General features: G+C 38.5%; 1 protein-coding gene across 3 annotated transcripts in view; it reads left to right on the plus strand.

Annotated features, from left to right (window-relative positions):
- The window catches only part of BLOC1S5 (biogenesis of lysosomal organelles complex 1 subunit 5), a 71,446-nt gene that overhangs the window by 39,233 nt on the left and 10,053 nt on the right, over positions 1 to 22,160 (plus strand). The window contains exons 5-6 of one of the 3 annotated variants that reach the window (XR_003910430.1): positions 3 to 207; positions 1,781 to 1,923. Coding sequence is in view for 2 of the 3 variants with exons in the window: in XM_029943405.1 (XP_029799265.1) it covers positions 3 to 182 (180 nt within the window). In the remaining variant the exon portion in view is untranslated. Of the gene's footprint in view, positions 1 to 2; positions 1,530 to 1,780; positions 2,563 to 22,160 lie in introns of those variants that run through there. The other 2 variants (XM_029943405.1, XM_029943404.1) reach the window with 2 other exon arrangements.

The following is a 22,160-nucleotide window of genomic DNA, read 5'->3' on the forward strand; positions in this document are numbered from 1 at the left end:
AGATTCTTAATGACCATTTAATAGCTAGTGAAAAACAGCGTATAATCCAGTGGGAAGATTTCATGAAAGAACAGCACAGCAAACAGGCTGAAGTGGATGAGGAACACAGAAAAGCCATGGAGAGACTTAAAGAGCAATACGCCGAGATGGAGAAGGACCTAGCAAAATTTTCAACCTTTTAAGAAGTTTAACCACAAGAGCGACAAAGTAAGAAGGAAACATTGACTCCCCCCCCTCAAAAAACTGTTCCCACCAAACCATTTAGCCTCTGCTTCAAGCTTAGCAATATATTCAGTGGCACTCTTACATTAGAAGAAAGAAAAGTGTTTAATAGAAGAAGACAGCCACATCTTTCCAGTTTTAAGTGCCTGTATATGATGATTTGAATGGGGAGGAGTAGCAGGAAAAATGGCGTAAGTTTGTTTTTTGTTAATCAGAATTAGGTGTTCTTCCCATTGGTTCTCTCAGAGAACTGTAAGTACAGACTTTTTAGAACAAGAATTCATTCTCACACAGCGTGAATAGTAGTTATTTGGCTTAGAAGGCAGATATAATAGCTGCCTATCCTAACGTCCTTGGCCTATTGGAAGAATGTATACAGTGTTATTCCATGAGCAGTGTAGACAAAAACCACTGTCTTTGGAGAAGAGGTCATATTGAAAAAGGAGAGAGTCAAGACCTTGTCTCTGCTGAGGCAGAGATGGCCGCCTTGGTCTTTGAGCTGCCTGCTGGGCAGTTACAGACTGTGCAGTACAGCATAATGCTGTGTGTGTCGCTGAGTGACAAGACACACTTGTCAAGCTTTGTGGCCTTCCAGCACTTAGTATTTTCAACTTTTAAGACATGCTTAGAAGGAAAAGCTTACCAAAAATATATTTGACTTTTAGCCTTTCCAAGAACCATGATCTTGTCTGTAGTATTTACCTCATGTACCTCATTTTTGTGTCTGTTTTGCCGTGGGTAAGCTTTGTAAGATAAATAATGTCTATACACGTTTCAACTGTTTAATGAGTAATCGGCAAAATCTGCCAAGGAGTCCCTCTGGAACCATATAAAGACTCTGGCTCTGAATAAACCAGAAGTGTTTGGCCACATAGCAAATGATCCATGTTAAATGCAAATCCTTTTTTAGTGTTTAGCGTCTGTTCTCATAAGCAGGTGTATTATGATGAAACATGTACCAATTCTGTCATCACTGTGATCTTTAAAAAAAACCTGCTTTTAACGGTCTAATTGAGGAACTAAGTTGATTTTTTATTTGCCATAAACCAAGCAAACTTAAATGCAATAATTTCTTGAGATTTATGGCAAATGAGTTTGAGGTATAGGTAAATCTTTCAAATAGTCTCCTAGTGCTCTTCAGTAAAGAAAGGCGCAGGAAAGAAAATACCCAACTCCCTTGTGTTATCTCCGTGTTGCTACTGCAGAGAAGCGACAATGCTTGCTTGTGTGAATTTATGGCTTACTGTCAAAGCTTCATTCTTGGCTCCATGTTGAAAATGTGATTAAAGTTAATAGAGGAGATGAAATAAGTATTTGAGATTTCTTTCAATAACACTGAACTTCTGCCAGCTTTCTCTGTCCGCTACTGTGGGCCTGACAGGCCCATCAATCACTCGCTGGTACCTGGACTGAAAGGAGCACTTGCTGACACAAAGGCATGTTGGAATTTTCTTAATTCTCTCTCAGTGCACGGAAAAAAATAAAACCACACTTCCAAAAATAGCCCGCACATGAAAACGGAGGGGAACCTGAAATGAAAATGCCCTTTGTACTGTAGGCAGGTTTTGGAATGCTGGTAATTGCCTGAGCACCATTTGAACAGATGCTACAACCACGACGTCAGGACCCTTACCTCTGGCTCTGCCACTCGTGCGGCGAGGCTTCTGAAAGTGTCGTTCATCTCATATGAATAGTAAATACGTAAGTTTGTATGTTTTACCTAAGGGTCTAAAGGACTTCTTAAACCAAAGTGAATTGGTGGGCATCTTGAGCTTTCAGCGTTGAGATAGTACATTCTTTCTGTGTGTGAGCTATTCAACAGAGTGTGTAAAAGAGATAGTTGGTTTGCCTTCCCCTTAATATTTTCACTTATATTTCAGTTTCCAAAGCACTTTTGATATTTACATATAAAAATTAATTTACAACATTTCTGCTGTTTATGTGGTTGAGCAGAGGTAATATGAGTTCTGTGTAGCTCATAGGATTATTTTATAATGATCAAATGAAGTAATGTTCTTTCAAAGTGCTATAGCATATTTGTCTTTTAAGGTCTAAGTATTTACTATTTCTTTCTTCTCATGATTTCTTTTTTTGACCTACATATTTGTGGATAGTTTTTCGCTTCATAATCTGTAGAGTTTCAAATTGTTCCTATGATGGATTTATGCTGTAACTGGATTATGGCTAGGGAATGGGTTGGTATCCTACTGATAACATTGAAACGTATTTGCTTTATGACCTAAAATATTGTTAATTTTTGTGTTTTAGTATTGCTTAAACATATGCTGTTTCTAGTTACTGGGTATCCATTAAACCAAACTTAGAGCGGTATTCAAATTATCTCTGTTTTAGTGTTGTTTTCCTTCTCAGTGATCCCTCAGATTCTGAGATATGTTGAAATTTCCTACTCTAGTAGGAATTTCCTAATCTAGTAGATTTTCTAATTCTTCCTGTCATTCTGTCAATTTTTGTTTTCTGTATTTTTAAACTTTCTTATTAGGTACATACAAGTTTAGTGTTTTCTTGTCTTCAAAGCTTAGAATTGAATCTTACATTTATAGTGTAGCTTCTATTTCTAGTAATGTTTTTTATTTCATTTTGTATTGCTTTTAAACCTATGTATTTTAACTGAAAAATTCCAACTGGATTTTTTTTTATCTGATTATCTTTTAACTGGAGGGTTTACTCCACTTAAATTTGTTGAAACTACTAATCTTTAGGATTCATTTATCTCCTCTTTTGTGCTTTTTCTGTTTCCTCACTGCCCAGGTTTCGTTGGTGGTTTTGTTTTGTTTTTTGCCTTCTCTTAGATTGGGTTTTGTTTTCTTTTTCTTTTTCTTTTTTTTTTATATTTATTTATTTTTGAGAGACAGAGTGAGAGTGGGGTGGGGGTGGAGGGGGAGAGAGAGAGAGAGAGAGAGAGAGGGAGGGAGGGGGAGAGAGAGATAGAGAGAGAGAGAGAGAGAGAATGAGAGAATCTGAAGCAGGCTCCAGGTTCTGAGCTGTCAGCACAGCACCCAATGTGGGGCTCAAACTCATGAACCATAAGATCACAACCTGAACCAAAGTCAGATGCTTAATTGCTTGAGCCTTTTTTCTTTTTCTATTTACATTCCTTCTACTTGTTTAAGAAGGTAAAATTTGGGGCACCTGGATGGCAGTCTGTTAAGCATCCAACTCTTGATCTTGCTCAGGTCATGATCTCACATTTCGTGAGTTCAAGCCCCACATCAACCTCTGATCTGATGGTGCAGAGCCTGCTTGGGATTCTGTCTCCACTTCTTTGTGTCCCTCCCTCACTTGTGCTTTCTCTCTCTCTCACTTTCTCAATGATGAACGTAAAAAAATTTAAGGTAAAACTCAATTTTTAACTTTTAGTGCTTACCAAGAAATTTAACCTGCATAGTTAACAAAATCCAAAGTTATTATCTTTCCTATCTTCTTAAACACCAGCGATTTTTGAACAAAGTTTGATTCCCTCAATTAGTTTCTAGAATTTTAATTTTTTCTCAGTTTAACCCCAAAAATAGCTATTTTATTTTATATAGTCATTATTTATTTAGATTTATCCACAGGTATATCATTTTATTATCCTTGAAAGTTAGCTGGCTCTACAGTTCTAGATTGATGATTATTTTCTTTCAGTATTTAATGATATTCTTTCATGATCTTGCATCCATTGTTGCTACTGAAATCACAGAGTCTGGTCGGTACTCCTTTGAAGCTTGTCTGTCTTCTCTCTCAGATTCTTTACAGTGTATCTTTGGGTTTTACAAGGAAAGTCATTATAATACAATGTGTCCACCTATTTCCTTTTTTATTTTAGTCCCAGTATTTTTGACTTTTTTAAAATTATTTTTTATCATTCTATTCAAATTAATTGAGCTTTCTCAACCACTATCTCTTTAAATACTGCATAGTGCTCATTCTCTCAGTGCTCTCATTTAGGAAGTCAGATTACATGTATGTTTTACCATCACACTGTTTTTTGTATCCCTTTTGTATCTGTTTCATATTTTCTGTCTCTTGTCTGCAGTGTGTTGGATTTTGGATATTTCTTTAACTCTATTTTCCAGTTCCCTAATTCAGTGTTCTTGCCATCTCTAACCTATTTATAACCTATTGAGTGTTTTTTAAGTTTTAAAAAAAGTATTTACTTAGAGCAAGGGAGAGTGGCAGAGAAAGAGAGAGAGAATCTTAAGCAGGCTCCATGCTCAGCACAAAGCCCAAAGTGGGGCTCGATCTCATGACTCCGGGATCATGAACTGAGCCAAAACTGAGTCAGACACTAAACCAACTGAGCCCCTAACCCACTGAGTTTATAATTACAATTGTCTTTTTTCTTTGCCAAAAGTCTTACTTCTTTTTTTGTCAAACATTCGTGGTCATTTGGAATAGTTCATTATTTCCTCTTTTTTCTTTTCCTTTTTTTTTTTAATGTTTATTTTATTTATTTTGAGAGAGAGAGAGAATCCCAGTCCCAAGCAGGCTCTGTGCTGTCAGTGCAGAACCCAACTCAGGACTCTCTCAGGAACCAGGAGACCAGGACCCCAGCCGAGGTCAAGAGTCAGCTGGACACTTACCTGACTGAGCCAGTCGCCCCTTCTCTTTTTCTTTTCTTAAAACATAGTAAATGTTTGTGTTCTATATATGATAATTTCATGTTTTCTCCTTTTTTGTGATTCTAAATCTACAATTTGTTGTAGGTTGTTTTGTCTGAAACAATCTTATTAATATGATCAGTGATTTGAGTTGTGAGTTGATATTCCTCTAAACTTTATTTTGGGGAATTTTTATTTAAAATATGTTCCTATAGAGAAGATAGTGTTTCTGTTTTTCTCGCACCACCAGTTTGTGTCTTGTGGCACGACGAACCCTGGATCACTTCAGTTTTATTTACTTTTTGTTGTCAAGTTGGTTTCCGTGTAACACCCAGTGCTCATCACAGGTGCCCTGCTCCACGCCCATCACCCCTTTTCCCCTCTCCCCCACCTCCTGTCAACCCTCAGTTCTCCATTTTTAAGAGTCTCTTAAGGTTTACCTCCCTCCCTCTCCTATTTTTTTCTCCTTCCCCTCCCCTATGGTCTGCTTCACTTTTCATCTTGGGTTTCCTGCCTCTCTCTCCCCCGTCCTTCAGTGCATGCACACACATGTGCATGTGCACTTACAAGTGGTGGGAATCTCATTCTCAAACGTGTGAGTGTTGGGCTGTGATAAGCCATTCTCAGAGGAGACTTTTGTCCCCTTCGTGAAGCTACCTGGAGTAAAGAAAGGCACATTAGGTATTGCCTGGTTTGCTCATGGAGACTGATACCCTTTGGGGGGTCACCAGTCTACTGCCCATCCAGCTCAGCCCCTGTTGTGACCTGAATTGTGTCCTGCCAAATTAATATTTTGAAGCCCTAACCCCCAGTGTGATTGTATTTGGAAATAGGGCCTTCACAGAGGGAATTAAGGTTAAACGAAGTCCTAAGCGTAGGAGCCTAATCCCATAACCATGTCCTTATAAAAAGAGGAAGACACAACAGAGCACTCTCTCTCCACTTGCACACAGAAAAGTTCATAAGAGGACACAGCACAAAGATGGCCATCGGCAAGCCTCACCAGAGGCGGAATTTTCTAGAATTGTGATTTTGGACTTCCACCTCCAGAACTGTGAGAAAACAAATTTGTTTAAATCACCCTTTTGTAGTATTTTGTTATGGCAGAGCAGACTAATACAGCCCCGAACTGTGTAATTCCTGTCCTCCATGTAGGCATGGCCTTTTAAACCGGGGACCTTATAGGGTTCAGGGATGGAAAAATGTTTTTAGGACTGTTACAACTGCCAGTCTAAATGATGCTATGGAATTTCACTTTTTCTTGTCTTGCCTTCAATTGTTTTCATTAAGTTGCCATTACTCAGCCATGAATTAAAAAAATAAATGTTTTTCTCATTGTTTTTGATATTCAGTATCTAGTGAGATTTCTCTGTATAGAAATAGCATGTTAGACAAATACGTGTTGACTTTATTATGTTTAAATATACCCCCAAAGGGCACCTAGGTGGCTCAGTTGGTTAAGTGTCCAACTCTCCATCTCAGCTCAGGTCGCGATTTTGGTTCCTGAGATCCAGCCCCAGATTGGGCTCCATGCTGACAGCACAGACCCTGCTTCGGATTCTTTCTCTCCCTCTGTCTTTCCCCTCTCATGAGAATTCTCTTTGTCTCTCTCTCTCTCTCTCTTCCCTCATGAAATTTAAAAAAATATATATTTTTTTAATGATTTAAAAATTTACCCCCTGGGCGCCTGGGTGGCTCAGTCGGTAAAGCATCTGATTTCGGCCCAGGTCATGATCTCACCGTTTGTGGGTTCGAGCCCCGCATCGGGCTCTGTGCTGACAGCTCAGAGCCTGGAGCCTATCTTCGGATTCTGTGTCTCCCTCTCTCTCTGCCCCTCCCCTGCTCATGCTGTCTCTCTCTCTTGCTCTCAAAACATGAAAAAAAATTTTTTTTAATTTACCCCCAAAAGAAATGTTTACATTCTGGTATAAAAGGGGATACCTTTTCTTTTAATTATTGTACCAAATAGTATTCATTTGATTGTTTATTATCTCTAAACGAACTTGTTTTTATTACTCTGTTGGAGACTCCTTCTTACTATTTGTGAGCTACTGAAAACAAATGAGAGTATAATCTTGTTCTGAACCTACATCAGCTTTTATCTGAATACATCATTTTGGATTCTTTTCAGGACATTATTGTGGTTTGTGAATATGCAGGTAGATAGTATGGATAATGTAGACAGAGGTCCTAGATCTGTGGTATTAAACCTGAAGGGCCATGAAAACTTGGAGGAGTCACAAACACCTCCATGATACACAATAATGTGTCTTCTTTGCTCCTGTCACACACAGGCTTTCCATCTGAACACTTCCATTCACTTTCTCAACTGTTTTTAAATGTACATGTGTTTTGATGTGTTCTTGTTGTCATCGCAAATCAAAAGCAGAGGGTTTTATTGCTTTGGAATTTAGCATAGTGACTATCTGTCCTGAAACAGAACCCTACAAAGCTCTCTTTTGCAATTTGGGGCTCTAAGTCCATATCTCAGGATGAAGAATACCAAAAAAATATTTTAAACATTAATTCAGTTAAAATATTTGAAGCTGTCATTCTAGAAAATGTATATTCTAGTTGTTTATTTTCAGTCCTTCTGAAAAATTTTACAGTCATTACATTAATTTTCAACGTTAGTAAATATGGATATTAATATTTTATTGACTTAGTATAATTCAAGGTCATAGAATGGCCAGAGGATCAAAGTCGCCCACATCACTGCCTGCCTGCTCTTCCTCTTCTCGTTTTTAAATTTTAATTGCTAAAAACAGTGCTTTCTTGTGACCGGTCTGGCAAAATTAACAAAGCAGCATGACCTCTGAAATGTTTATATTTATGTTCCATCAAAAACAGAAAAGAAACAGATTTTCAAATGTGATGCACTGTAAGAGCAATACATTAACAAGTACACTAACATCTGATTCTCACATACATTCAAGATTATAATTATTTCTGAAGAAATAATCCAAATCAATTTAAGGTAAGTATATGTTCGTGTAACATAGCTTATAGCTGACAGTGTGCATTGCACTTTTAAGTGCCTTACATGTAATTTAATCTTCATCTTTGTAAGCAGGACACACATACACACTGTTCTTTTCAAGAAAAAGTAAAATGGTAGAAATATAGGGAATATAGTGTTTGCTCACCCATCATTTAGCCAGCAGTAGCACATTAGATAAATAATACTTAATTTTTAAAAAATAGTCCATAAATAATATCATGAAAATCCACAGTACAGATGTGTCCCCCAATTTTTCTTTACCATGACGTAGTTTTAAAAAATTGTTTTCATGTACTACAGACATTAATAAGTTAGTATGTGAAACTTCAGTATTTTAAGGTATTCTTGAATTACTAAAAGTATCCACTACTGTTTCATGCTGTGCCACAGGATAGAAAGTTATGAGTGTGGCAGAGGTTAAAAGATACGGGTCACTAGGGAAGAGACCACTGTATGATCTGAGGTCACTGAGTACAGCCAACCCACACCAGGCCCAGTGGTCCAGCGTTTACTTAAATAGCAGACGGATACGGGGTGTAAGAGCAGCCCGTGCAGTGCATGGAGCCCTCCTGGCCAGCAAATCCACTCTGCAGCCAGTGTGGGCAGTAGTGTGGTACACTTTCTAAAAATGAATGTGTGGCTCCCATTATACCTCAGGAGTAATTGTTTTCCTCCCTTAAACTTAAAAAAGAAAATCAAGTTTGATTGAGACCAGGCAGGCATGGAGAAGTTTAGACTTCATAGCAGATCTCACCATTTATGAGTGAAAAGTTTGACTGTAAGAGAAGTCAATGTCATCTGCAGAGAGAGACAATGCACTTCTTTCATGATATTATATATAGAAGAACCACTGAAGATATCACCAAAAAATGTTAGAACTACAGAATTAATCAACAAATTCAGTCAAGTTATAGGATACAAAATCAATAGACAAAAATCAGTTGTTTCTATACACTAACAACAAAAATAAGAGAAATCAAAGTGGAATTAAGAAAATCCATTTATAATTGCATCAAAAATAATACCTAGGAATAAATTTAACCAGAGGTGAAAGATTGAAAGCTACCAAATGTTGATGGGAGAGATTAAAGAAGACACAAATAAATGGAAAGATACTCTGTGTTCAAGGAATGGAAGAATTATAAAATTTATAAAATGTCTGTCCTGCCCAAATTCAATGCAGTTATTACAGATTCAGTGTAGTCCCTAACAAAAGTCCAATGGCGTTTTTCACAGAACTCGAATAATCCTAAAAACAGTATGGAACCACAAAAGAGTGAATAGCCAAAACCATCTTGAGAAAGAAGAACCATGCTTCCTTATTTCAAAATATTACAAAGCTATAGTAATGAAAACAGTTGATGTTGGCAAAAAAAACAAATCAGTAAAACAATATAGAGCCCAGAAATAAACCCATACGTATATGATCATTTGATTTATGAGAGAGTCAAGAATATACAATGGGGAGGGTCCCTGGGTGACTCATTCAGTTGAGCATCTGGCTCTTGATTTTGGCCCAGGTCATGATCTTGCAGTTTATAAGGGATCAAGCCCTGTGTCCAGTTTTGCATTTAGAGTGTGGAACCTGCTTGGGATTCTCTCCCCCATCCTCTGTTCCTCTCCTCACTGTTCACATGCACACTCTCTCTCAAATAAACTTTAAAAAATATATATACAATGGGGGAATGATAGTTTCTTCAATAAATAATGTTGGAAAACCTGGACAGCCACATGCAGAAGATCACTATTTTACACCACACACAAAATTTAAAATGGATTAAAGAATGTATAACCATAAAACCCCTAGAAGAAAAGCATTAAGTTCTTTGACATTCGATGATTTTTTTGGATTTGATACCAAAAACAAAAAGTGGGACTACTTTAAACGAAAAAACTTATTTCTGTACATCAATAAAGTGAAAACTATGGGAGAAGATATTTGCAAATCAAATCTGATAGGTTAATATCCAAAACACATAAAGAACTCCTACAACTCAACAGCATAAAAGCAAATAGTTAATTGAAAAATGGTCAGAGGTACTGAATAGACATTTTTTGAAAAAAGTCATATAAATGGTCAACAGTTACATAGAGAAGTGTTCAATACCACTAATCAGAGAAATGCAAATCAAAACCACAATGAGATATAACCGCATGCCTATTAGAGTGACTGCTATCAAAAAGACAAGAAATAACAAGTGTTGGCAAGGATGTGGAGAAAGGGGAACCCTTATGTACTCTTAGTGGAAATGTAAATTGGTGCAGCCATTATGGAAAACAGTATGACGTTTCCTCAATAAATTAAACCTAGAACTACCATAGGGTCTAGCAATTCCACATCTGAGTATATATTTAAAGCAAACATTATCACTATCTGGAAGAGATATCTACACCCATCTGTTCATTGCAATATTTACAGTAGCCAAGAAATGGAAACAACCTAAATCCATGAACTGTCAAATAAAGAAAATGTGATACATATGTACACAATGGAATAATTAGCAGCCATAAATATCTTGTCACTTGCAAAAACATGGACGAGCCTTAACAGCATTATACTAAGACAACTTAGAGAAAGACAAATACTGTATGATCTCACTTATAGGCGGAATCTTAAAAAAAAAAAAAAGTCATACTCACAGAAACAGATTGGTAGTTGCCAGAGGGGTAGGGTGGGGAGAGAGTGAGTAAAATGGGCAAAGAGGGTCAAAGGTACAAACTTCCAGTCGTAAAATAAGTCAGTCATGGGATGTCATGTACAGCATGAGGACTAATAAATAGAACTATATTGTGTATTTGAAAGTCGTTAAGGGAATAGACCTTAAAAGTTCTCATCAAAAGAAAATCATAACTGAAGTGATGGATGTTAACTTATTGTGACAATTTTGATACATATACGTAAATCATGTGGCACACCTTAAACCAATACCATGTTATATGTCATTTGTCTCTCAGTAAAACTGATAGAAAGAAGTCAACATATGAGATTAGCTAGATTGTGTTTAAAAGTTTCTCTAAGGGTGCCTGGGTGGCTCAGTCGGTTAAGCATCTGATTTTTGGTTTTGGCTTGGGTTATGATCTCACAGTTCCTGAGTTCGAGCCCCACATCAGGCTCTGTGCTGGCTGCAGGGAACCTGTTTGGGTTTCTGTCTCTCCCTATCTCTCTGCTCCTCCCTCCCCTGCTTATGCATGCATACTCGCTCTCTTGCTTTCTCTGTCTCTCTCAAAACAAACACTTAAAAAAATTTCTCTGTTGCATAGATGTAATTCTTGACTTTTATGAAATTGCTTATATTGCTAAAATTATAATTCTCCAAAGAAAAAAATCCTGTAAATGTTTTTAAGATTTAATATAATGCATTCCCTTGAAATATATTTTTAGAGAATTTGAAAAGAAAGCTACAAGTCAAACCATTTTTTAAAAAAAACTTCATGTACTCTGAAAGGTTTAATTAACAGCTTTTTTTGGAAATGTATCTTTTTTAAGGAAATAGTTTATAAACTTACAGTGAGATCACCATCACAAAAATTTTAAAGATGTCAATTGAATATTAAATGAAATTGTTTTAAAAATTAATTATATGTCAAACAATTTCTTAAAATGGAAAACATTAATGTTTAATTTTATTAAGCAAAATTTTGATTCTAAAGAATGTGTCCTTCGCTTGGAATCTAAAATTTATAGCTAAAACCAGCAGGTGTCACTGTGATAACAGATTTGTTTTCTTTTCCCCTCCATTTAAGCAGTTCTGTGTAGATGGGTACATACCATCTATGAACAAAGTGTAAGAGATAATTTAAGTTACATCACTGAACAAAAATACTAGAATGTAGAAAAGTATGTACGAGATTTCAGGCAGGTTAGGAGTACTTTTGAGAATTGTATTTTTCCTAACTTTATTCCTGTCTCAAACATACATATTTTTTTCATTATATAATTGATGTGAGGGTTTTATTAGCAGTAAAAGTATATAGTAAAAAATCCCAGGTGGCATTTTGGAGTTTATACTGAAGTATATAAACTAGTGAACTGGTGGTTGGATTACCACTGTGTAACCAAAATCAAGAAGCCGCATTACCAGGGGTGCCTGTGTGGCTCAGTTGGTTGAGCGTCCAACCTTTGATTTCAGCTCAGGTCGTGATCTCACAGTTTGTGGGTTCCAGCCCCACATCGGGCTCTGCACTGACTGTGGAGCCTGTGTGGGATTCTCTCTCTCCCTCTCTCTCTGCTCCTCTCACACTCCTTATCTCTCTCTCTCTCAAAATAAATAAGCATTAAAAATTAAAAAGAAAAGAAAAGAAACAGCTTTCCCAGCAATGTTTTCAAATGGATTTTGAAAAACTCTTGGTCCTTTACTCCAAATAAAGGTAGAGTTACAAGTTCTAAATGAATGTTTAGAGACAAACATATGAAATTGGTGGAAAATAATAGGAATCAAAGAGCTGGTTGTCAGGGCATTTTTCCCGCCACCTACTATGGAAGCCAAAGTAGGATTTAAAAAGCATTTATTCCTTGGTGCGTTGTGCAGAGTCTGGATTTGATTCCAAGAGAAATATAGTCAATATAGCATTCAATTTTAAAGGAATTTATAATCAAGTTGTGCATATATAATAATGGAAAAACCAAGACCATAATAATAATATATCAAAAAACATAATATTATATAATATGTCAAAGAATATTATATATATATATATGAATATATATACACACACACACTCCATAATATACAAGTGAATTCCAGGTAGGAACCATCTTTGTGAATTATAATCAGAGAATCATTCTTAATAGAGATAAAACTTGGATTCGTTAGGACTTAGAGGATGAAAAGGATGGGAAATGTCTGGTTCAGTGTAGTTCAGTAAGCATTTATGGAGCACCTAGATCCTAGCCACTCTATTCCTCAGTAGATACTAGGAATAGAGAAGTGAATAAAGGTTGGTTTATGCCCTTGTTTACCAAAAACACAGATGGAAATACTCCCAACAAACTCAAGATAACAATTCATAGACTCTTCGATGTTGAAAACAGTGAGAGGGAAGACCAGGTGTTGAAAAGCACGCTGCTTTGGGAGCCAAAAGACCGGTTTTAGTCATACCCTCACTAACTTTATACAGGGACTTAAACACATCGCTTAGAAAATTTTCACATCATTTCCAACTTTGGTAATTTGTGTTTATCCTGTAGGTAATGAGACTATTAGAGTAAGTGGCACTATGAGAGTTACAGGAAGGTTACTCTGTCGACTCAGAGGTATGACTGATTGATAGAGGAAATTACTAACCTGCTCGTGGATCTTGAGAACGTAGCTGAAAACAGTAGTTCCTAGTCTAGACAGGGCAGGGTTAGAAATGAAGACCTTGGTTTGGAATTTAAGGTAATGGGTTTTTTTTAACATCCATATATAGATATGTTTATGTGCTATTTATATTACTTCTGCCAGTTACTAGCACAGTTTCTGATTTAGATAGTCAACCCCTTTCCTCCTTTATATGCGTTCTCACTTGTTTTCCCAAGTAACTAAATTTTTGCTTTTGAGAATGCGATCACTGTAAATTAGGAAAGTAAAAAACATATTGCAGGGTCTTTTCTTCATTTAGATATGTTGCTTTTATATAATTGGTGAGAAAATACCACGGGGTGTTATTAAGCAGCTACTACCCCTACTTCAGGATTTCCCATGTCCTTTCCCAGAAGACTAAATTGTTCAAGGACAAAGAATGTGCTTTATGCTGTTTCGTATCCCATGCTGAGCACATGTGCTGCCTGTGATTTAAAACAAGGGAAATTCTCTCCATATTACAGAGCTAGTCATGGGCTTGGTGAGGGAAGATTTGAATTATCCATGCTATTTACATTTGTGTTTTATAAGGATTGAATATGAAGAAATACACAGACTAGATTAACGTGTTCCATTATTTTTAGTGTATACATACCGTCGGGTTTCTGGTCTCTCAGCACATAAGTTATAATATTTGCTATTTCTCTCAGGAAAGCTTTTAAGGTGAACCACATACTGCAAAGAGAGAAACGTGAAATCTTAACCTCTTTGAAACAGGCACACACACACACACACACACACACACACACACACACACTCAAAATTACTCCCAATTAACCAATATATACATATATTTTTTTCCTAAAAGTTTAGGTCATCTGTTTGAAACTTGGAATGAATCTAGATGGAAATAATGATGTACATAGTGATCAGGCTCCTGGCTAGCCCACAAAAACTATTAGGTCTCAAAATATTATGGTACCCTTATTAGTACCAGTAGTATGTAATACTGTAGCCGCTATATATATATATACGTATATATATATATATATATGAAGAAATGTACCCCGATTTTCAACTTGAGAGACCTGGAGTGAACCCCTCTTGCTGTAGCTTGGAGTAGTGTCACCAGATAGAAACAGAGGAAGAAAGAATTCCTTAGTTCACGAAGAGAGACTTCTACAGGTTAAGCCGGATCCTTCATTACCCCCAGTCCTGGCCGGTCAGCTTGCTTTTCTGTTGTTACTCTTACTGCCTGAAAACAAAGTTCTCTGTTTTATTTCCAAATGAAGTCACGGTTTCTTCTCTGGTGCTGAAGAAATTTTGGAATTCTTAATATGATTTGTTAAGACTAGGATGCAGACGACAGAAAAGAAGCACCCTTCCCCACCACCACCATGCAGGCTCACACTCATTTGTAAGTGTCACCAGGGGAGGGTCGTGGAGGTGGTTGTTCAAGCCCCACGTCGGGCTCTGTGCTGACAGCTCGGAGCCTGGAGCCTGCTTCAGACTCTGTGTCTCCCTCTCTCTCTGCCCCTCCCCAGCTCTCTCTCTCAAAAATAAATAAACTTTAAAATTTTTTTCAAATGTGTGTAGAAGAAAAATCCATGTTTCAAACATTAGTTATAGCCAGTTCAACTAATTTCTTTTATTTCCATTTTCATAGATGAAAAGACAAAACTTTAGAGCTCATACAAGGTCATTAATTTAACAGATTATGAATGTGTTATAACTACCATCAAGACTCAAGATGCCCTCCAGAGGCCCCACGCTTAGCCTTCGCGACTGCTTCATGTATCTGCACAGTGCCTGAAAACGTGCTGCTGTCTCCGCTTACCTCACCCTGTGTTCTCCCTGGGGGCCTTTCCAGCCTGCTCTTCCTCTTGTCAAGGTCACCAGCAGCCTCTATCAGACAAATCCAAGGAGTTCACAGTTTTCTACCTCAGCCATTGACACTGTTGATTTGCTCCCTCCTTCTCGAAACACTGTCTCCTCTTGGCTCTCTGGTCACCGTGTATTCCCAGAGTGCCGTCCACCTCTCTGGGTGTTCCTCTTCTTTCCAGCCTCTAGTTTCATATGTGCCTCAGAGTCAGACCTCCAACCTCTTCTTTTCCCTACAGCCAGTCCCATGACTTTATCCCCAATTTATATCTCTAGGCCTGACTTTTCCCCTCACACTTTCAAAAATATGCCTGATCAGCTTCCCTACTTAGATCTCTAAAAGGTATCAAACTTCAGTGTCTCAACAGAACTCTTGATGCCCCTTCCTCCCAAACCATCCCTCTCCCACCCTTCCAAATGTCATGAGTATGAGGCTCGACCATTTATTCAGTTGCTTGGATCAAAATCTAGGCATCGTGCTTGATTCTCCTGTCAGACAGCACATCTAGTACATCCTTCAGCCAGTGTGGCTCCACTTACATATGATGTCCCAAGTCTAACCACCGGTTTTTACCAGCTCACTGCTACAACTCTAGTCTAAGCCACTATTGGTCTTCTACCTAGATCTTAGATCCTAGACTACTTCTTGCTTTTGCTCTTGCTCCCACCAATTCATCTCCCTCATAGCAACCACGTGACTTTTAGAAAGCACACATCAGATCATTGTCATTCATCTGCTTAAAACTAATGAAATCCTCTCCCACTCAACAAAATCCATATTTCTTGGCATGGCCTATGAGGTCCTGTCTATGTCACATTTTATCTCCTACCTCTGTTTACATTTGCTTACTTTCATCTAGTGTGCTGGCTTTCTTGCTGATCTTCAAACATATCCAAGCTCATTTCCACCCAGGGCCTCTGACTGACATGCTTTTTCCCCAGCTTTTTCCCCATATCCAATCAAGATTCCATCCTTCATTTTCTTTAGCTTTCTGGTCAAAACATTACCTCCTCTCAGAGGCCTTCCCCGGCCACTTGGTCTAAAAAAGCACCCTCACATTTGTGCGTAATGTCCCCTGACTAAAATATAGGCCCCATGAGGGCAGGAATCTCATCTGTCTTGCCCATTCTGTATTCACAGTGCCTGGCCTATGAGATTTATTGATTGGATGGATGGATGGATGGGTGGATGGGTGGATGGGTGGATGGATGGATGGGTGGGTAGATGAGTAGGTGGACGGGTGGATGGATGGGTGGGTGGATGAGTGGATGGGTGGGTAAATGGATGGGAAGATGTGAAAAGTGTGAAATGTGAAAAATGTAGGAACTGGGGTATTTCTTAATCGCTTAATTCTACGTTTAGTAATAGTTTTTTTTTAACTTTAGAAATAATGTATTCTTAAACTTTTGAATGACAATGCTAGGCATAGGTATTTCATATGAATGGCTTTCTCTTTATTGACCTATCTTATAGTAATATGCTGTTCAAGGGGAAAATAAAACTTCTCTACCACACCTGTTGGAAACTAATGTTGATTCATAACAATTATGACTAGTCTATCCTCTAGACTCTACCTAGAAAATTCTCCATACTTCTTATTTCATTAGCAAACCATCTAAATAATAACCTCTGTTAATAGGAGGTATGACAATTACAATATACAAAACTGAATCAGACAGAAGTGTCTGAGAACCATGAAAGATGGGATAACTGAGGGGGTGAAAGTGTCCACGGTGAGGTCAGTTCCACCTTCACTACTTAATTAGGTGACCATGGGCAGGTAACTTAACTGCTCTGTGCCTCAGTTTCCTCATTTGTAAAATAGGGGTGGCGAAAGTACCAAAACTTACCTCATAAGTTTGTTCTGAGGATTAAGTGAGTGAACTTATGTAATATATTTACAACGCAACCTGACATGTAAGTACCATATTTAAGGTTTGGCATGTGTTTTTTTTTTTTTTTTTTTTAACAATTCTATCATCATCACCATCACCATCATCATCGATTCTAGATGTCCATTTGGGAATTCACTCTTTGAGGTCCATCCATAAAAAAGTTGATAGGTCGTGATTATAAGGGGTTTAAGTTTCTTAAAGTGAAGTCCATAGCAGTTCCCCTTGGAGCACTTAGCTGGATTAGACTGCTTTCTATGATCTTAAAATACATATTAAAGCCAAAGAAATACTAGTTTTGTAAATCCTTAGATGACACACTCATACAGCTGGTACCACAAATGATGTCACATTTCAGGAAGATCAGCTAATATATTCCATGGAATCAAAGGTACTTCTCAGGATGAAATGTTTTACTTCTAGTTCCCAGGCTGGTCTTTGATTCAGACCCAAATTAGAGAAAAACCTAGCCTTTCAAACAGGCCTTTGCTGAACCAATTTTGACAGCGCTTAATTCACCAGCGTTATTTATTACCACATTTAGTAATTTTGGTGAAATTTCTCATTTCTCAAAACAAGTTTTGCTTACACCCTTTTGAAAGAATGTCGTTGGTATGTGGCTAGGTTGTCTGGGGCCAGCCTCTTATCTAGAGACCAGATTCAAAAAGTCTTGAGTTCAGCGAAGTGACTTACTTAGACTGCATGCTTTTGTTTTGTTTTGTTTAATAAGCATGTACGAGTCTTGCTAAAACACAGCGCTACCCCCATCTAAGAACAATGCCGCACACATCATTTCCTGAAATAATGGAGTTGGAAGGCAATTATCTACTCACAAAACAGGCTGAAACAACAGTTCCTGATATTCTTCTCAAATACTTTAACTTCCCAAGGAATCCGGAAAAAATAATTCCATGAGCCCATGTTGTGAATGAAGGTATGACATTTCAGTTTCCTTCACTGGAATCCAGTGACCAGCAGTAATGAATTACTACCCACTTGGTGTTGCTAAGAGGGGCTCTAGCTGGGTAAGTTGTTTGTCTTTGCTTTGGGAACACTACTGCCTTAGAGCCTCTGGTGAGATGATGGCCTTGGGTCCTTTTTTGTCCATTTCTGGGAACCTTCCCAAAGATTACCTGCAGCTTCTCGAACTACGATTATTTACGACATTGTTTGCCTTTTACTCCTGAAGAGAATTCGGGACTTCTGTTTCAGCCTTTCCGATAAGAAATGTACACTTTCTAGAGAGAATGAATATCCATTTCATCAAAACATGTTTTTGAGTAGCGTGAGAGCTCTTTGAACCCTGCGGTCCTTTGTCTTCAATGCCGGTTGGTAGATACTCATGATAAGCTGTCTTCTCTGTGATCCTTCACAGTCTGGCCATCACCGAGGTAGCCTAGTCATGTTCAAGGCCAACAATAGAAATTAAAATTTCTGGGGCGCCTGAGTGGCTCAGTCGGTGAAGTGTCCGGCTTCGGCTCAGGTCATGATCTCACGGTTCGTGGGTTTGAGCCCTGTATCGGGCTCTGTGCTGACAGCTAGCTCAGAGCCTGGAGCCTGCTTCCGATTCTTTATCCCCCCCTCTCTCTGACCCTCCTCTGCTCTCTCTGTCTCTCAAAAATAAATAAAAAACATAAAAGAAAGAAATTAAAATTTCTAAATTATTTTAATATTCTTTATTTATTTTTAGAGACAGAGAAAGACAGTGCCAGCAGGGGAGCGTCAGAGAGAGAGGGAGACACAGAATCTGAAGACCAGCTCGAGGCTCTGAGCTGTCAGCCCAGAGCCTGGTGCGGAGCTCAAATCTATGATCCTCGAATCTGTGAACCGTGAGGTCATGACCTGAGCCGAAGTCAGACACTTAACTGACAGAGCCACCCAGGAACCCCTAGAAATTAAAATTTCCAATATTTAGACACTACCTTCTGGAATTCTCATCTGGCACAATAAATTACTTCATTACTTCATCACTTCACATTACGGGTTTTCTTCTTTGTGTCCGGAGAAAAAACTGGGGACAGTCATTTGGACTTGGAGCCTCTACTATGCCAACTCTAAAGCTATTTGGAAGCTTCCAGAAGATTGCCTGTTTGAAATTTCATCTGAATATTGGACTTGTGTTGACATATCCTCCCTATGAAATAAGAGGCATAATATATTGTGTGTAAGCATCACAGGGAGTGACATTTAGCAGAATGAAGAGAAACTTGAGACACTTCATTACTTAGGGAGATTGCATAAGCTGCGTCCAGTTTTCCATGGCAGGGTAGACTATTTTCAGCCTGCCTTGTTTAGGTATTCATAAATCTTCTCGCTGTCTGGGAGCGTAGGTACTGATTCGGTGCCTTTTCCTTATGATACATAGAATCAAATTGTTTGACATGTTCCCTGGTGAAATTTCTAACTTTCAGAAGTACAGTGTGAAATTTGCATTTAAGATTGTTTAGTTCTGATTTGTATTAGAAACTGACCAGTTCTTCAGAAATAGCGGAAATAGCTATATTGAGGTTTCCTTCCTTTAAGATATCTTTCCATTTAGCCTGGCCCTCACTTGGCTGACCCGTATGGTTGGCAACCTTCATCTAGCTCCTTCTAATGGCCGTTATGTCCAAATTAGAGAATTCCTTACTGCTTTTTCTTTCTTTTCTTTTGCCTCCTGATAACCCTTTTCAAGCCAAGAGGCTCAAATTGAGAAACTGTAGATGGAAATGATCAATGTTTTAAAGAGGTAATGGATGAAATTGGGAGCATCTAAAGAAGAGTCAGTGACAAAAGCTGAAAGCAAACGTAGGGCCTGTGCCATTACACAGTACTGGACGGGAAGTAGGCCACGCATGGTCCTGGGATTGTGGGCACAGCAGTCTTTCTGGGTGGAAGAGGGCCAGGCATGAGGTCTTGGTACTTTGTTCCTTCTGTGGAGCGTGCCAGGGCCAGGTTCTGGTGGTCTTAGGTCTAATTTAAGAACTCCGAGAGAATGAACTGTGTCTGGAGCCTTGAATCAGTTGTCTTTGTTATTTGGCTGTGGTTTGTATCAGTGGAATCATTTTTGGCTTCTTATTTTGGCTCAATCCCAGGACTGGCTTAACACAATAGCCAATTCTACAAATTCCAGTTACTTTAATAGTCTTTATAATGATCTCAGAGGGAAATCACCAGCTCTGAATAATTAACACATCTGTGAAGCACTTAAATCCTAATTGCAGCCATACATATTTAAGGTGCGGCACTATTCATGTTTTCTAGTATCAATGTTATTTCCTTGGTAATATAGCAGTTCGGAAGATAGAGTTGGTTTTTTAATATCAAGAGTTTGTTAGCCTTCAACATCCAGGCTGTAAGCAAAGAGAGTTAGAGTTTGTTCCTCATTTTCAACTCATTGTTACCAAGGCTGGATAAATGATGAGTTACGAATCTGTATTTTTCATAATACCTTTATATAAGCCTTTTCTAATACAGAATGCTCTTCTTCTAGGGGCACCTGGGTCACTCAGTCAGTTAAGCATCCGACTCTTGGTTTCAGCTCAGGTTATGAGCTCATGGTTCGTGAGTTCAAGCCCCACATTGGGCTCTGCAGGGCTCTATGCTGACAGTGCAGAGCCTGCTTAGGATTCTTCCTCTTCCTTCCTCTCTGCCTCTTCCTGCACCGCCCCCCCCCAAATAAATAAGTAAACCTAAAAAAAAAAAAAAAACGCACTTGTTCTAAAGCAAGATCTATCTTAGACCATATCCAGGGGGCTGTGTTGCTAATCCAGTCAACATTTATCTAGTTCTTACCACGTATTTTGCAAACTACAGGGGATATAAACAGAATATAATATGTAGCTACTGCCTATAAAATAATTTAGGTGGAGAAGCCAAGTCTCACCTAAAAGAAATAGTTGGAACATGATTTAAAACTAAATTTTAGGGGTGCCTGGATGGCTCAGTCGGTTAAGTGTCTGGCTTTGGCTCAGGTCATGATCTCACAGTTCGTGGGTTTGAGCCCCATGTCAGGCTCTGTGCTGACAGCTAGCTCAGAGCCTGGAGGCTGCTTCAGATTCTGTATCTCCCTCTCTCTGCCCCTCCCCTGCTCGCACTATCTCTCTCTGTCTCTAAAAAAAAAATAAATAAAAATAAATAAAAAACAACAACAACTAAATTTTAGAACTCCTGGGTTGTGCAGGAGGAAGAGATCACTGTAGGCTGAAGTGGTTCATTCTTTTTTCCAAAGAGGCTTCATGAAAGAGAAAGTAAAAGATGAGTGGAATATAATTGAACAGAAAAGAAAAGAGAAACATTTGTGGAGCCTCTTGAATGCCAGATTCTTTTGATAGTAGCTTCATATACATAATTTTATGAATCCACTACATTAGACATTTATGCCCCTGTTCATACATGAGAGTCTTAAGGATTGGATAGATTAAGTAGCTTGCTCAAGCTCACAGAACGAGTGAGTTGCTAATCAGTAATGGTTAAGGTCATTGGCTCTGACTTGCAAGCAGTTTGGAATTTGAATCCCGGCTCCTCTGCAGACTGGCTGTGCTTAGTTTCTTCTGCCTCAATTTTTTCACCTGTAAACTGGGAAGAGATAATGACCGCTGCCTCATAGGTTTAACGTCATGGATAACTACTCAATGAGACAAAGAAGTTAGCCATTTCTGAGGTACTGTAACTGATCAATAAATGTTTAAAAATATACATAGAGAGAAAGTTTCAGATTCTCACCTCCATCGTATCTGACCCTGAAGTCTATACTCTTTGTATTAGATCCCCTGGCAGAGGGAGCAGGTAGAAAATCCCACAAAGAGTAAGAACAAGCTTTTGTCTACTAAAGAAAAGTCAAGTCCTGGGGCACCTGGGTGGCTCAATTGGTTGAACATCCAACTTCAGCCCAGGTTATGATCTTGCAGTTCATGAGTTTAGGCCCTGGGTGAGGCTCTGTGCTGACAGCTCAGAGCCCAGAACCTGCTTCGGATTCTGTGTCTCCCTCTCTCTCTGTCCACCACCACCCCCCACTCACACTCTGTCTCTCTTTGTCTCTCAAAAATGAATAAACGTTAAAAAAAATTTTTTTAATCAAGTCCTTTATGCCAGAGGGTTGGATTGATGAAGTACTGAAAACACGATTGGATAAATCATATGGAAGTGAATGACACAGGGCCTTAGGAGCTAGATGCCGTCGGGACCAGAAAAGCCAGCTCATTTCTGAATGGGAGAACGGAATGGGGAGAGTGTTGCTCAAAACAGTGCAGGGGGTGCTGGGCGTCTACTTGGGAAACTGCCCCATAAAGCATGCGTTTT

Source organism: Suricata suricatta, chromosome 7 (genome assembly GCF_006229205.1).
Source record: "Suricata suricatta isolate VVHF042 chromosome 7, meerkat_22Aug2017_6uvM2_HiC, whole genome shotgun sequence".
In the NCBI taxonomy this organism is placed as follows: domain Eukaryota; kingdom Metazoa; phylum Chordata; class Mammalia; order Carnivora; family Herpestidae; genus Suricata; species Suricata suricatta.